General features: G+C 36.5%; 2 protein-coding genes across 2 annotated transcripts in view; one reads left to right on the top strand and one right to left on the bottom strand.

The window, feature by feature from the left end:
• LOC134748232 (uncharacterized) overlaps window positions 1-1,259 on the top strand; it is a 43,752-nt gene extending 42,493 nt beyond the window's left edge. The window contains exons 48-49 of the mRNA XM_063682953.1: window positions 129-224; window positions 746-1,259. Of these exons, the coding sequence (XP_063539023.1) occupies window positions 129-224; window positions 746-957 (308 nt within the window). The 3' untranslated portion in view covers window positions 958-1,259. The remainder of the gene's footprint in view (window positions 1-128; window positions 225-745) is intronic.
• A 1,483-nt stretch (window positions 1,260-2,742) lies between these two features.
• Window positions 2,743-15,084, bottom strand: LOC134748252 (serine/threonine-protein phosphatase 5). Its single transcript, XM_063682985.1, has 9 exons — window positions 14,841-15,084; window positions 14,472-14,713; window positions 13,581-13,728; window positions 12,289-12,410; window positions 11,550-11,820; window positions 10,634-10,864; window positions 9,660-9,879; window positions 8,842-8,923; window positions 2,743-8,612 (listed from the first exon to the last, which is right to left on the bottom strand). The coding sequence occupies exons 1-9, from the start codon at window positions 14,932-14,934 to the stop codon at window positions 8,550-8,552; spliced, it is 1,473 nt and encodes a 490-aa protein (XP_063539055.1). The 5' UTR covers window positions 14,935-15,084; the 3' UTR covers window positions 2,743-8,549.
• Window positions 15,085-15,309: the final 225 nt, after the last annotated feature.

Consider the following 15,309-nt stretch of genomic DNA (forward strand, 5'->3'; position numbering starts at 1 on the left):
CGGTTCACTTACTGGCCGTACGTTTGCTTGGTTCTGTAGATCCTACCTAACAATAGGTAGTGATAGTAGGAACCTACCTAAACTTAAAAAATGTTAAGCAACCTGTTACAAATATTTTTTTCTTTCAGACACTACAACAATAGAGTTGAAAATCTTGCAGACGGACTACGCTTCTTACTCCTTGGCTTACACTTGCACTAACGTTAACCAGTTCCAACGCGAAGGTAAGTTCAAATTCGCGTTAGCAAATACAAATTTAGTACGCTCACACGAACGCTCGCTCCTACCATAGAGTAACTTATACTAGAGCGGTACTGTCATAGTAAATTTTGTAACCCCAGTAAATTCACTGCCATCTGTCGACACACTTTAAAACTAAAAATGAAGATTTATAAAAATACGATAGAATTTATTTAAATATAGATAAATGATTTTTTTTTTATTTGCATTAATTATTTTTATGATTTTGATCCATGTTCTTTCACTGATATGCGTAAAAATTGTTAAATAACAAACGAAACCGTCAACGCCATCTATACGACTGTAGGCCAAAACTAGTAGCGCCCTCTGAACGAGAATCAAATTTTCTTGATTTTCGAGGCACGTTTTTTCCTCAGACTGTATCTATCTATTACGGAGTTATATCTTTGCTCCTACGCATGCACATACGGATAAAAATAAATATATAAGCAGTTGCCAGCTTCATAATGGCGCAAAACTACAAAGAGAAACTTTTTTGTTACAGTGACTGCCTTCAAGTTCAGCAGAACGCGCTCGCTGCCAGCGAGCGCTGTGACTGCCATCACCTCTTATATGGCGACACGACAAGAGCTTCACCAACAGTACTTCACCTCGGTAGAACAAAACGAAGACTGCCTGGAACCCAGCTCCGCGCTTTTGGTCCGCGGCAGTTTTATGGTTTTACTAGTTTGCGCTATTTTGAAAATGTTCATGTAATTTATAAGTGGGAGAAAAAGAGTTCATTCACATCCAAAGTCGTGTACTTACGTCACTTTTGTAAATGGCGCATCTGGAGCATGGCCGTGTAACCGCAACCATAACATCCAACTTTTTTATTGATAAGCAATTATTATAATGAAATTCGTAAAATGTGGTTTAGTAGTCAGCATCAAATAGATGGGTGACGGCAAAAGTGGCCAAATACATCGAAACACTTATTTTTACTGTAACGCACCTTTTACGATATATTTGGCCACTTTAGCCGTTCACTTTTTGGAGCTGACTGTAGTCAGCTGCAGAGAAAAGGCACCCCCCCTGCATACAAAGTTCTGTAAATTAGTATGGACGTGGGGTACCTTTTCTCTGCAGCTGACTGTACAAGACTTAGTGCCAGTTGCACCATCCGCACTTGACAGACTGATTAACGTCACCCGGCGCGCCGCGGCGGTTTACTATGAAACTTTCCATACAATAAAATTTGGCGAACTCTTTAACGGTGACAAACAGTTTAGTGCAACCGACCCTAAAAAAAAGTGGCGCCATCTACAACAATGGTGAGGCACGCGACTTTGTATGGTGAATGATAGTATTTATTATTTACTCATCTGTAAATACATCACATCACATTGTGACGCAGTTTGTAAAATCAAACTTAATTAATAAGTTTGTAAGAATGATTACACATGAATGATACTTATTTCAGTGTTTTACTTACCTTATTTAAATGTTCCAATACGCTTACACATTATTAATTAAATAAATCAAATTAGTATTCGGTAGGTATACAGGGGGGATTTTCTTATTGGGTCAGTGAGAGCAGCTACCAAATCCCGTGCTGCTACGTAAAAATGGTCTTAGAAGACCTTCCCTCGATTTCAAATTAATGAAGATTGCTGTTTACAGATTTTGGAAAAAACATTCAGGATGCGAGAAAAAGGTCATTTTTGAAAAACTTTTTTTTTTATGTCTATCGATCCCATTACTATCCAGGATCAAAAGCTTGTATATTTTATAGCTTGTGAATAAAATTTCACTTTTTCTCCATAGTAAATGTATGGAAAAAGCATTCTTTAATTTGTGGCTTTTTAGTACATTACCGTAGGTTTACCCCTAGGAAACTATTGATACTGGATAGGAATCGAATTGATTGGCATAAAAAATAGCACGTGAAAAATAAGTTTTCATATTTATACAAATTGTAGGTATAGAAAGTTTTTCTCGATTTGTAGCTTTTCTAGTCGTTTTTTTTTTGGTCCCATACAAGCTTTTGAACCTGGATAGTACCTAATGGGATCGATAGGCATCAAAAAAAGTTTTTCAAAAATGACCTTTTTCTCGCAACCCTGTATGGTTTTCCAAAATAGGTAAAAGCCAATCTTCATTCATTTGAAATTGAGGGAAGGTCCTAAGACCAATTTGGCGTAGCAGCACGGGATGTGGTAGCTGCCCTCACTGACCCAATAAGAAAATCCACACTGTATAGGTATTGGCGGTAACTTCAGTAGGTGGGGGTCATTCTACTTTTTACTGCAGCTTTTTATGATTTCAAACAATCTTGAAATTTTAATATTCGTAATGTGTTTTACCTTACACTAGCTACTAAGAAATTGATATGCACAGAATAGGCTTTAGACAAAAATATCTGCAGTAAAAAGTAGAATGACCCAGAAGAAATTTTAAAATCCGACTGTCACTAGCATGACATGACATGTTTAGCGAAGTCAGATTTCCTTCCAACAAAAATATACACTACATCTTCCAGGATAACAAAATAAAATCCCATTATGTACAAATTTAACAATTTATTGATTAAAATCAACACCAAACCCTATCTACATCGTCTGATATGCTCGGCAACTCAATTCATGACAAAAATAATGAACATCCATTCGCCTCTACATCGCCATAATAAAATAATATACCTATATGTTAATCAGGATAAACATAATTGAACTACCTCAGAAATTCCTATGTACTGCGAGATTTTGTTTTGGTGATTGCAAACAATATTTGAGCTAATAAAATTTGCTATATTGCTTCTCCCCGTCGCGATTTGTTCGTAAAAGTGAATTAGAAAAAATTACCACCTTTACCTGAAGTACAAATAAACTATGTATAAAGGTAAAGGACACTAATTGTTGGCATACACGAATTTTAATGACTCATTCACCCCGACTTTCGTGGTACGGGCGAGAGTCTAAAAAATGGCCGCCACGCTTTAATATTCGTTATTGGATTATTTTATTTTCGTTTTATAAAATTCTGTCGTTAAAACTGGATAAATAAATTTCTAATTTCCTGTGTATATTTTCTGTAAAAGAGTATTAAAACCCGTATAATGTAAGTAAATAAAATTAACATTTATCGTCAATCACCGAAACAAATGTTTCTAATAATATTCATAAGGTACATACGACAACAAACAAAAACATTACAGAGCAGTCTCAATAGCGCAACGTCCAATACTTACTTTCAAAATCTGCCGACAGACACACCAGTTTTGTTTCATTATGCTAGAAGTTACCATTTTCGAGATGCAAACCGTCAACATTGATGAAATTGACCAATGTCGCGAGGTCTTTCGACAAGTGTTGCCAGTTTACTACTTGTGAAATTGTAACTTCTACATTTACAAAAAATTAACTTTGAACGCATCTTATTTATTGTGACATTTTATTTAACCCCTTGCTAACTTTCACGAAAAGAGAAAGTTTTTATTTGGCTTCTCTAAACTAAACTATGTTGACGTCACGCTACTGTTGTAATCATAAGGTCAAAAAGTAATCCACAGTCCAACTACTCATTCCTGGGGGCCTATCTGTACATTATTTAGTTTCGATTGGGGTTTTCTATCATCGATTGTGATCTTGAGGCCCCCTGCACAGAAAGGGCTATATCCCCGTTCCTTGTAAAACTTGCTAAATAGTTCTCCTAACGAAAAAAACAACTATCTACCTATCAAATTGTCCTCTAATATTACCGTTTATCGAGAATGAAACATCCGACTTTAACAAGCGCATATTCCATAAGGGCGAGGACGGAAGTTCAAGTCGACAAACGATAAATGTTAGAAATCAGGGTAAATTAAAAATTAGGGAAATGCAGTGGATTCACAAGCTTCCTTAATTTAAATTTCTTGTCACTATACTTAAGTAATAGCTTAACTTATTGGTCTTTTAACCATTATTGCATTGGGTTACACTATTTTGTTCGTTATGAGTGAATGTATGAAGAAATGCATTGATTGGCGTAAAACTGCAATAGTAGATTGTTAACCAAGGGACGAAAGGCACTCTTTTCTGCCGAGGTATTTTGGCGCTCGAATGCAGTGAGAGCGCCAATAGTCCGAGGCAGAAATGATGCCTTTCACCCGAGTTAAACACTCTACTTTTCATTTCGAATACGAGGAAAGTAAAATGCATGTATTTTTTTTAAAACATGACTAAGTATACATTTTTATAGTATTTCTTGAGGGTACTTTCAATTAACAATTCAGACAAAAGTATCGTTATTTATGGAATGGAGAGTCAAATATCAAAATGAAAAATTTATTACAAATCCATTTAAACTCAAATTTCAATTGCGTATCGTAAAAAAATTAAAAAAGTCGTACTTCGAACGTAAAATGCTCTAGTGCAGACACGTATTATTTTCTGCGCACCTTTTAGAACAACAATGACCCTCTTTCAGAGCATGAGAAATGAAAAATGCTTTACAGTACATATGGTGCTACTTTCTCGCACTAGTGCGTCAAATAGCACTTTTCATGCATATGTCGAAAGTTTAAAGGGCCATATGTACTGTAAAACGTTGTACGATACACGTGCGAATAGGTAATTCGCAACTCGTGTCGATTTAAAACACTCCCTGCGGTCGTGTTTTAATTTATCGCCACTCGTTTCGAATTTCCTCTTTTCCGCACTTGTATCGTAATAGTTATTTACGATACAAGTGCGGAAAAGAGGAAATTCGTAACGAGTGGCGATAAATTAAAACACGACCGCAGGGAGTGTTTTAAATCGACACGAGTTGCGAATTACCTTTTCACACGTGTATCGTACAACGTTTTACAGTACATATGGCCCTTTAAACTTTCGACATATGCACGAAAAGTGCTCATTCCCGCACTAGTGCGAAAAAGTAGCACCATATGTACTGTAAATAACTATATTATCACGAATTAAGTCAATCCAAAAAGGTCTGCGAGTGTAAAAAAGTCATTCAAACTGTATAAGTATTAAAATAGTAAAATATAAATGCTGTATTTACGTCTTTCTTAAGATCAAACATAAAATAACCGCGACACACTCCGATATGATATTTGCGCAAATATATGTGCCATTTTCAACCAAATGGGTACTTACTTGTCAATAAGGCACTATTTCCATATAGCTACAATTTGAAATCAACCTTATCGACAAACGACAATGTGGTAACTTTTAGTTGAAAACGTCACATATGTCACTTTCGCCTGCGATATTAAGGAAAGAGATGTAGCACGAATATTTCGGCAAATAGGACGCAATGTGTCGCGGCATTATATTTACATTTAGGGTCACATTTAAAAAATGTGTTGGGCAAGTGCAACAACGGTAAGTAGGATTGTGTATATAGATTGTCAATGTGATACAGATGTAGTGCATAATTATTTTCCATCGTATTTTCACGGAAACGTACGAACGTGTCTTGCTATTTCATTCAGTCTCCGTATAAAAACTACTGAGGTTGACTGAAGTGGCATGACAAATACGAACGTTTCCGAGAAAATACGATGGAAAACAATTATGCACTACATCTGTACCTACTTAGATACTGTTTATATTGCTCCATTCTCCAAGCAAAATAAACTAGCGAAAACCATCATTGAATTCATAGTAGGAATAAAAATATGAGTTGTCATAAATAATACTTTTTATAATTGTACCATATGGTATTATAATTGAATAATCTATGTCCGTATTGGGTAAATTCACCTATTGAAGGCGCCCATCCAACTATTGGCATTAAACATTTTCTAAATATTTTGGTAGTGACCGTCTTGCAAAACCTTGGTGCCAACAACTGGTACTTGGGTACCAATCAATGGGTGTTTTAATCTATAATGCTGATAAACAAAGCACGATTGCTGGTACAATAAAAAGCACATGCTCTTTATTCTAACACTTGATTATGGAAATACCTGGAGAAATCTAGACCAAGTTGTGTCTTTAAAAACAAAAATATTATATAAATATTTCATAATATATTTACAAATTGAGAACGTGAGTAAAATAATAAGATGGCCAATGAGAACAATCTCATATCAAATAAAATACGCCATACAAGTTATTAAGAATAAATGCAATACCTACACTATTGCTTTGAAATCGTTTTAATGCATTTGGGGAAAATGTATATTTGTGAATGTGCCAATGAATAATAATAGATTTTCTGCAATATTCTGACTATAAGAATATTTGCCCCCTATTTGTCGATTGAGTTTATGCTATTGGTACAGTAGCCGATTTATCTGAGCGGCAGAGGTGCTCAAAAATATCTGAACACGCACTCTAGCGCCTTGACAATAGAGGCGTGTTCAGATATTTGTGAGCACCTCGGCCGCTCCGATATATATGATGGCGACTGTACAGCCCAAATTACTAATATTAAAGAATCACGATAATATACGATTGTAATATTACAACCATGATACAACCATGAAATACAGGTATCCGTTTTCCTCAGAAATATTGTGCCGTCAATGAAAACGGTTTTACATAAAATCTCTTTTTTTTTTAATTTTATCTAGAATTTCATTGTATAAGGTAAATACCTACCTTTGACGAGTTTGACGGCACCTCGGTACGTTCCATTTTAACGTAAATTATGGTGATAATTATCAAAACAAATGTGTGGTTTTTGGGTGCCATTTCTATGATGCACGCTGCGTCAGACAAATTTGAACGCAACCATATTAAATGTATACAACCGATTACCGTTATGATGCGTCACGACACAGCACTACACGACACGACACGTCAGACAAATGTGATCCGGCTTAAGTGTTGTGTTATAAAAATAATAAAAATTAGCACCAATCCAATTCATTCCCACGTTTCCATTGAAGGCACAACATGCGCTCAATGTCTAACTTAGAAAAATATTTTCACAGAGCTCCTACATAAGTATGTATTCGCACCTCGTCACAAATTTCGTGTTATCTCATGTGAATTGACAATTTATACTTTATTTTTGTTAAGAACGTTAACGCCGTCCAATAAAAAAATGTAACTAAATTCTCAATTTCGTAACAAGTTTTTATAATTAGCAATTTGGAAAATTAACTTAACTTTAAGCCCACAGTTCTATTAAAGCATATTTATTGTATCGAAGAGTGCTTTACAGCGAGATAAGGTTGTGGCACTGATAACACTTCCACTGCTTAAAAAACCTAGAAACAGGTTTTTTAAGCCGTGGAAGTGTTAAGCAACGAGTCCTCAAAGCTCAAATCCGGGCTAAGCTTAATTTAAGGCGGTCAATTTAAGATATAAGTGGCGTTATTCATAAACGTGCTAAGCCTCAATTTGCTATTAATAGCTTAATCTGTCACTTTGACTATGTATTTTATAAGAAAGAGATAAAAGATAAATTAACTAATTGAGGCTTATGAAATTTTATGAATTTGGTATACGGTAGGTCAATTTCTCCGTAACGGTTCTGTTACCATAATATAAAGTCAATTCGTGACAGATAAAATCCGAGTTACCTCGAATAGTTCAATACACAGCTAAGTTACATATGAATTCCCGGTACATGATTGTTACTATTCCATTTCACTGGACAGTTTTTCTCGGCTGATTTCTGGTCATTGCCGTACAAGAAATATATATTGTAAGCCTTGTTTGAAATGAATAATTAATAAATTAGAGCAAAAATGAAAAATATCAAGCTTTCTCAACATTTTCATCGCGTCACCGCGTACAGATCGATTTACGAAAGCTGGCACGAATGGAGTGAACGAAACTTTCATTGTATGAGTGGCATCTGTATCGGTATACAGTCAGAGCTACAGTAGAGTATAGTTCAATACACAGCTAAGTTACATATGAATTCCCGGTACATGATTGTTACTATTCCATTTCACTGGACAGTTTTTCTCGGCTGATTTCTGGTCATTGCCGTACAAGAAATATATATTGTAAGCCTTGTTTGAAATGAATAATTAATAAATTAGAGCAAAAATGAAAAATATCAAGCTTTCTCAACATTTTCATCGCGTCACCGCGTACAGATCGATTTACGAAAGCTGGCACGAATGGAGTGAACGAAACTTTCATTGTATGAGTGGCATCTGTATCGGTATACAGTCAGAGCCACTATTTTATTAGGTAATGTGTACTTGTGAATCAACCTGTATTTTTACACGCCACGAAGCGAGTAGCTGGGCCTCTCGCTCCAGCAACGACTTTTACATTTTTCCTCTAATTTAATAATTAAATTTCGTTAGCAGATGGCTGTGCTTAGAAAAAAATGAGTTAAAGAAAAATGTTACTGTTTGAATATCGTAAGTCAGCGTTGGCGGTGTGTGGAGGCTAACCGGCGTGGTTCCATCATTGGCAGAGCATGCTCAGGAACGAGTTGGCGTATGCCATTGGTTTGACGTCGGGGTGAGGCTGGAAAAAAATAAAGTCCGATTAAAACACACAGTTACAATATGTGCAAAAATACAAGCACCTTACGCCATTGAACAAACACCTTACGCCATTGCATTAAAATTTGTAAGAGTGTGTGTGTGTGTGTGTGTAAATATATATGTCATTCAATTCATGTCATACATTCGTGGGTGAACATGTATTTTCATGTAAATTGGTGAAATTAAAGTAAATTTTGTTATTTACTCACCACTGCCTCGTAGGATGTGAAGTTCGGCTCGAGGTCTTTGCCATTCATTGTGATGAAAGCACCCAGGTTACCCATTGTATCACTGAAAAGAAATAGATGATGTAAAATAAATTACATTTTTGATACAAGCTTTTATCGCTTACCATTTTTTTTTTCAACACCGAAAAGAAATATAAATGATATAAATTCCATTTTTGATGAACGATCATTGAGACAATTCAGCAAACCCAACCCCAATGAAGTTGCGTTTTTATCAACTCATTTCTATGGCTACCTCTGAAGTCTGGAGACTGATCTCGATCATCATCAGATAAACTCGATATCATCCATTATATTCCATTTAATGGTCATCGGTCTTTCATAAGTAAATCAATAAAAAAAGCCGTCACAATAGATCACTGCTTGGACGACGTGGCACTCAAGGGCCCGCAACACCCCAATAAATCAAATTGACTTATGTCGCCATTGTGTCGCCAAATTGAGCTCGCATCTTATCATCTCAATGCTTTTCTCGCCACTTCTAGCCGTCTTATTTGTAAACAAAAATAAAACATACCAGTAGGCGCGGAGAAATGCTCTTCCCATCATGCGCCAGCTCGTAGCCGTCGTTCTTGACCTCGTGACTACAAATGATGTATTGCAGCCCTTTCCGCTGCAGGAAGTTGGCCGTCACGTCGGGCCCGAACTAACAGTCAATTACTATACTTACTATGTCGTTATAGTGACGCCGTTGTGTCGCCAACAGCTCGCCATTATGTCGCTGAGCCCATTTGTCAGCACCTTTAGTCGTGTTATTAATAAACAAGAAAAAACCATACCAGTAGTTAGGCGCGGAGAAGACAGTAATGCACTTGTCATCATGCGCCAGCTCGTAGCCGTCGTTCTTGACCTCGTGGCTCCGGATGATGTACTGCAGCCCGTTCCGCTGCAGGAAGTTGGCGGTGACGTCGGGCCCGAACTGGCAGCCCACGCCGCGCTTGGACGGCGAGCGGCCGAGCATCGGCTGCGGGTCCGACCACAGGAGCTCGCACATTATGCCTGGAAAATAAATAGAACCGTTGAAGCGAGCTGTAGCCGTCTTTTTCTAACTGTATTAATTAAAGAGGGACGTGTAGTCTATCTCGCCGCGAGATACTGTCGCGCCAATCATGTGCTAGCCCGGCTGGGAGTTGAATGCGAGATCGAATTGGGAACAAGTTGAAGTGGTGCTAGACTTAAGTGACGTATATTGCCAACCATTGCCCGCGTGAGCTTAGGTTTTTGAGGGGCGACCGTGAACCGGATGAATTTGCAAGAGAAGGCCTCAACAAGGTACACCAATTATCAGGTCAAGATCACAGAGAACTGTTGGATGAGGGTAGGAATCAGTTTAGAGTCAGACCCAGCTAACTAAAATGGCATTTGCAATGACAATGTGTGGAAATGGCATCATTAATGTCAAATTTCTATGAAAATATGTCTTTCATAATGCCACTCACACACTTTGTTCTATTCAAGTCGGTGCAAAGTTAGCTTAGAGGGGCTCTAGAAGCCTATGTGATGGAAGTTTTCTGACAATTTATTGACCGAGTGAAACAAAGATCTCCATGTCAGCTGTGACAAAAGCTTTCTTGGACAAAAGGTGGTTTGTCCGTATGTTATCGTCTGCGGTTCGCATTTATTAACCAATTCTCGTGAAATTTGGAAAGCAGGTTCGATAATTAGGTATATTGATTTTTTAATCGGTTTAGTTTTATAATTTTTTTAAATGGCTGATGATGGTTTGCGAGGTCTACATTAATAATATATTTACCATCTTCCGGCGGCTGCTTATTCCTGTCCACCTTCCTAATATCATCCAACGTTATATCGTCCTTCGAGAACAATCCACCATGCATCACCAGAACCCTGCTGTTGATGCAGTGAGCTAACGGCAGCCAGTTGTACACCTCGGTGAATAGGTCCGCCATCTGGGAGGTGTACTTAGAGGTCACTTCGCCGCGGAAACCGTACATGCGGTTCATGTCCAAGGTCTCGTGGTTTCCTGGAAAAATAAGGATTGCTTTAACACATTCACTGCTGAGCTACGGTGTTAGCGCTACGTCGTAGCCGATAACATCAGTTTACCGGTATGTAGCGAAAATGCTTTGTAGAGTCAAGACGACAATGTGTCGTTATTAGCGCTGAATGGGAATGCATGCTCGTGAAACGATTGTTGGAAGTTGTTGCGTTCGATAAATAAAGAAAATTTATGGAAAAAACTACAGGTGAATCAGATGATGTCACAATGATAATAACTATAAATATATTTTATAAACCCCTAAACTTTCAAACTCTCCAAAGAACCAAGACAAGACTGGATTAAAAATAATACACTCAAATCGGTTTTGCGTTGGGAGTTACAAAGATCAGAATGCTTGTAAACGAATGTGTCTTCTCTTCTAATAACTAGTTCAGTTAAGAGTGAAGCACTTTGCAAAGAAAAAAAAGCATAAAGATTTTGATTTTTTTTTTTTATTATTTGGGGACAATCTTACACAGATCGACCTAGCCCCAAACTAAGCAAAGCTTGTACTATAATGGGTACTAGGCGACAATATACATACGTATATAGATAAAATCGTATACCAGATAAAAGGTATGTACTATCTTTCTAAAAACAAAGCACGGGTATAGTTAGGTATGGTTCTTAACCTTCAAAATAGTGGAAAAGTGAATAATATTCTTACCTCTAGACATGTAAAAGTGGTCAGGAAATAGCAGCTTGAAGCTAAATAGGGTGAAGATACACTCCACACTGAAAGACCCCCGATCCACAAAGTCTCCATTGAACAGATAAGGATTCGTTTCAGACGGTAGCCCGTTTAGGACGAAAATGTTCATTAGATCATAGTACTGTCCGTGAATGTCTCCGCAGACTGTGAATTTATTATCATCTCCTACTGTGATGTCTACGAGGGATGGTTGTTTTTGTAGATAGCTTTTGACGTCAATTAGAATCTGAAATAAACCATAAAAGATTTTTATGAACTTTTAACAAACTTGTACAGTCTATAGATATAATGTTGTATTGTTGAATGCAAATAAAGAAATGAATGAATGAATACAATTTACTAACTGGGCAATATTTGTGGTTAATACATGTAGATTCGGAGACTGTATGAGAAGAAGGAATACTGTAGTTATTCATTTAAAAACCTTTCGTACAGTACAGTTGTGTCTTATTCAAATTAAGGGTATGGCAAGCTCGGTTCTCCATACAAACGTAGTTCCGCTCTCATTTTAAAACGAGTAGCTAGTTTGCTCTGAAACTTTGTACTTACAATAGGATAAGGTATATCTATGTCTGAAATTAGTTTAAATAGCTTCAGATACCATAGTTAAAAAAAAATACAGCGAATTTACGTTTTTCATACAGTACTAACAGGGCAAGTTTAATAAGAGCTTGTAAAAAAAGAGGGAAATTACCTTATAAGCATATTTCTTGTGAAGTTTTTTCTGCTGTTTATAATGTTCCATAAGTTCAGTGACAAATTTAAGTGTCACCTTGCCATTTTCCAGAGCTGGGCCTTCATATTCATCCTCAATGGCTGAAAATTTTACAGCATTCATATGTGTGTGAAAAGGTACCACATTGTCGCTTTCCATAAGAACGAAATTTGCTGATATCTTTATACAAATAACCAGTCAGTGTCCTTTAAATATGGCAAGCGAAAATGTGGTACCTTTTGCTTGAAAATGACACATAATGTAATACAGGTATGTAACTAGGAAATTGATAACCATAATAATTAACTTTATTTTATTGAACCTATAGGGCCTATATGCCATTCTTGAAATATAAATAGGGCCTATAGCTACACAAAAATATTTTTTTCCAAATAGTATAAGCGAAAAGAGTCAGGCCAAGCTTACTGCACGGACTTTATGATAACAAAGTATGGAAATACTCATCAAATTTATTTATATGAAAATATGACATTTATAATGTCACTCCCAAACTCTGTTCATTTGTTCTGTCATTGTCTGTGCAGTATTAGCTTAGCTATCTGAGAAACCATGCAGGGGAACGCTAAATTCAAATTGATTAATTGACAGAAAGTTAAAATTCCAACACCTCAAGTGTCATATGCAGCATTGCCCACTAAAGGGTAAGGCCTTAGAGCAGGGGTCACCAAATGGTGAACCGCGGTCCGCATCCAGACCGCCAACCTATTTTATTTTTTTGCTTCAAGGAGAAATGGACCGCGATGGTCATTTTATTTTAAGAACCGGACCCCTGAGGAAACTAAATGGTGACCCCTGCCTTAGAGGATATAACCAAACGGAGTAGCCATTTACCTCTGTCGAAAATAGGTGGCCAATGGTCATACACAATGTATGGACTGCCGTTTATCAGACATGGCTATTTTTTAAGTTATGTATACATTTGGGAAGGCCGTGTACTACATGGAGGCGATCAGTTGAGAAAGAGGCTGGCTCAACTGGACTCAACTGGAAAGAGCTGGAAATAGCCGCGCAAGATCGTGACAAATGGAGGATTCTTCTGCGAGCCGTATGTCCCTAATGAGGGATAACAGGAATACATCATCATCATCATCATGTATACATTTGACGTAACTGGCATAATTAGCAGACTGTTTTGTACAGAAAATTACAGACATGGCCTCTCCGTTTTGTTATATCCTGTAAGGGCAAGACGGACCATATTATCTTTATTCTGGATCAAATATTTTTTTTTTTTACTAATATTGACTTACTCATGGCATCCAGGTTGATGGAGTCAGCAATGTTGACTTCCTTCTTGTCTACGGAGATGGCCTTTTCAAATGCAATCTTTTTCACAATTTTGTTACATTCATTAAATTTCATTTTCGCATCCTGATCACTTGGCCTAACTTTGGTTACCTGCAAATACAATTGTCATGGTTTAAAGGGGTGAAGTGATTATCATCCTGTCAGTTAGAACAAAAATTTGACAGTTCCGAACAACTGACAGGCCGATATCATCCGGCGGACTGGTAATCAATGGGCCCCTTAACAAGGAAAGCTTCAAGTTAGGATTTATGAGTATTAAGATGTATTTATTGAGATAATCTTTTTTATAATTATTGTAACTAACATTTTATTCGCAATTAACGTTAATTTAAATTTAAAAAAAAGAAGCTGTTTTACAAATCATGCAAGCAATTTTCTTTGTTGAAATATTGGATACTAGCTTCTGTCTACGACTTAGCCTGCATAGAATGATGATTGCTATGGTAAAAGCTATTGTCTTACCAAATTTCATCTACAATTTAGATCAGCAGTTTAAGCATGAAGAGATACAAATGCTGACAGATAAGTTGTTTTCAGATTTCTAATGTATTAGGGATTTCTGACATTTAGTTATTACAATGTAAACAGTGACTATGATTGTAATATATATAAGTCTAGTTGATAGGATATTTTGGTCAACTTGAATTTATTCTAGAAAACATAATCTAAAGTGGGACAATCAATTACTTATACTTATGATTAAAACCTTTGATAATGGTCTGTGATATGAACAATAGATATTTCAGCAATGATGTATGAAGTATTTTGTAAGTTTAATGTATAAAGAACCTGAATATTATTATGCATGTTTGACAACAACTGGCTATACTCACAAATTCAAAATCCTTAAGCGCTAGTTTGTACTTCCCAAGAGACATATGTGCCGCGGCCCTCCGGTAGTAGGCCTTTGTGTAGGACCTATCCAACTCAATCGCCCGCGACGCATCCGTAAGGGCATACCCGAAGTTCTCCAACCGCAAGTTAGATATACTTCTATTCGCATAGTACACGGCATTATTAGGATTATTCTCTATCGCCTTTGAGTACAATTCAATTGCAGTATTGTAATTCTGCTCTGAAATTTAAGGTTATGACAATCAATTTTTATTCTATTCTTGTCACGATCAATATTGGAATGTCATAAATTCGGAAGAAGAAATATGTAACATGGTATTTTGATCAATTATTTGCGTATTACTTACTTTTGAAGTATTCATTTGCTTCGTTTTTCCATCTATCTGCCGCCTCGATATCCTCCTTGGACACGGGCCCAGTAGGTTCCTCGCTACTTGCCATTGTTTCACGTTTTATGAATAAAATTAAAGCTTTAGTGACTTAGCGCTTAATCATAAGAAAAAAAATGTGATTTTCTCACATACATTTACATGCTTTCCGCACTTCAAGAAAAAGTGAATATACTTGAATGAATGTTTTTTTTTATTTATGAATGAACGAAAGAGTGTTACATGATCTAGGGGCGTGAAAATGTAAGTTTATCGACCTTTTACGCACATTTTACTCACGTGATTAAAAAGATCTAGTTTTATTGCATTATTATGTTTTATATTATTTGTCATTGAATTTACGTTCTTACATGAGTGTTTCTTAAATACAAATATCATCTAAAAATAATAATTTTAGCTTCTTTAATACGTTGAAACAATAAATATG

This window comes from Cydia strobilella, chromosome 16, assembly GCF_947568885.1.
Source record: "Cydia strobilella chromosome 16, ilCydStro3.1, whole genome shotgun sequence".
Lineage (NCBI taxonomy): Eukaryota > Metazoa > Arthropoda > Insecta > Lepidoptera > Tortricidae > Cydia > Cydia strobilella.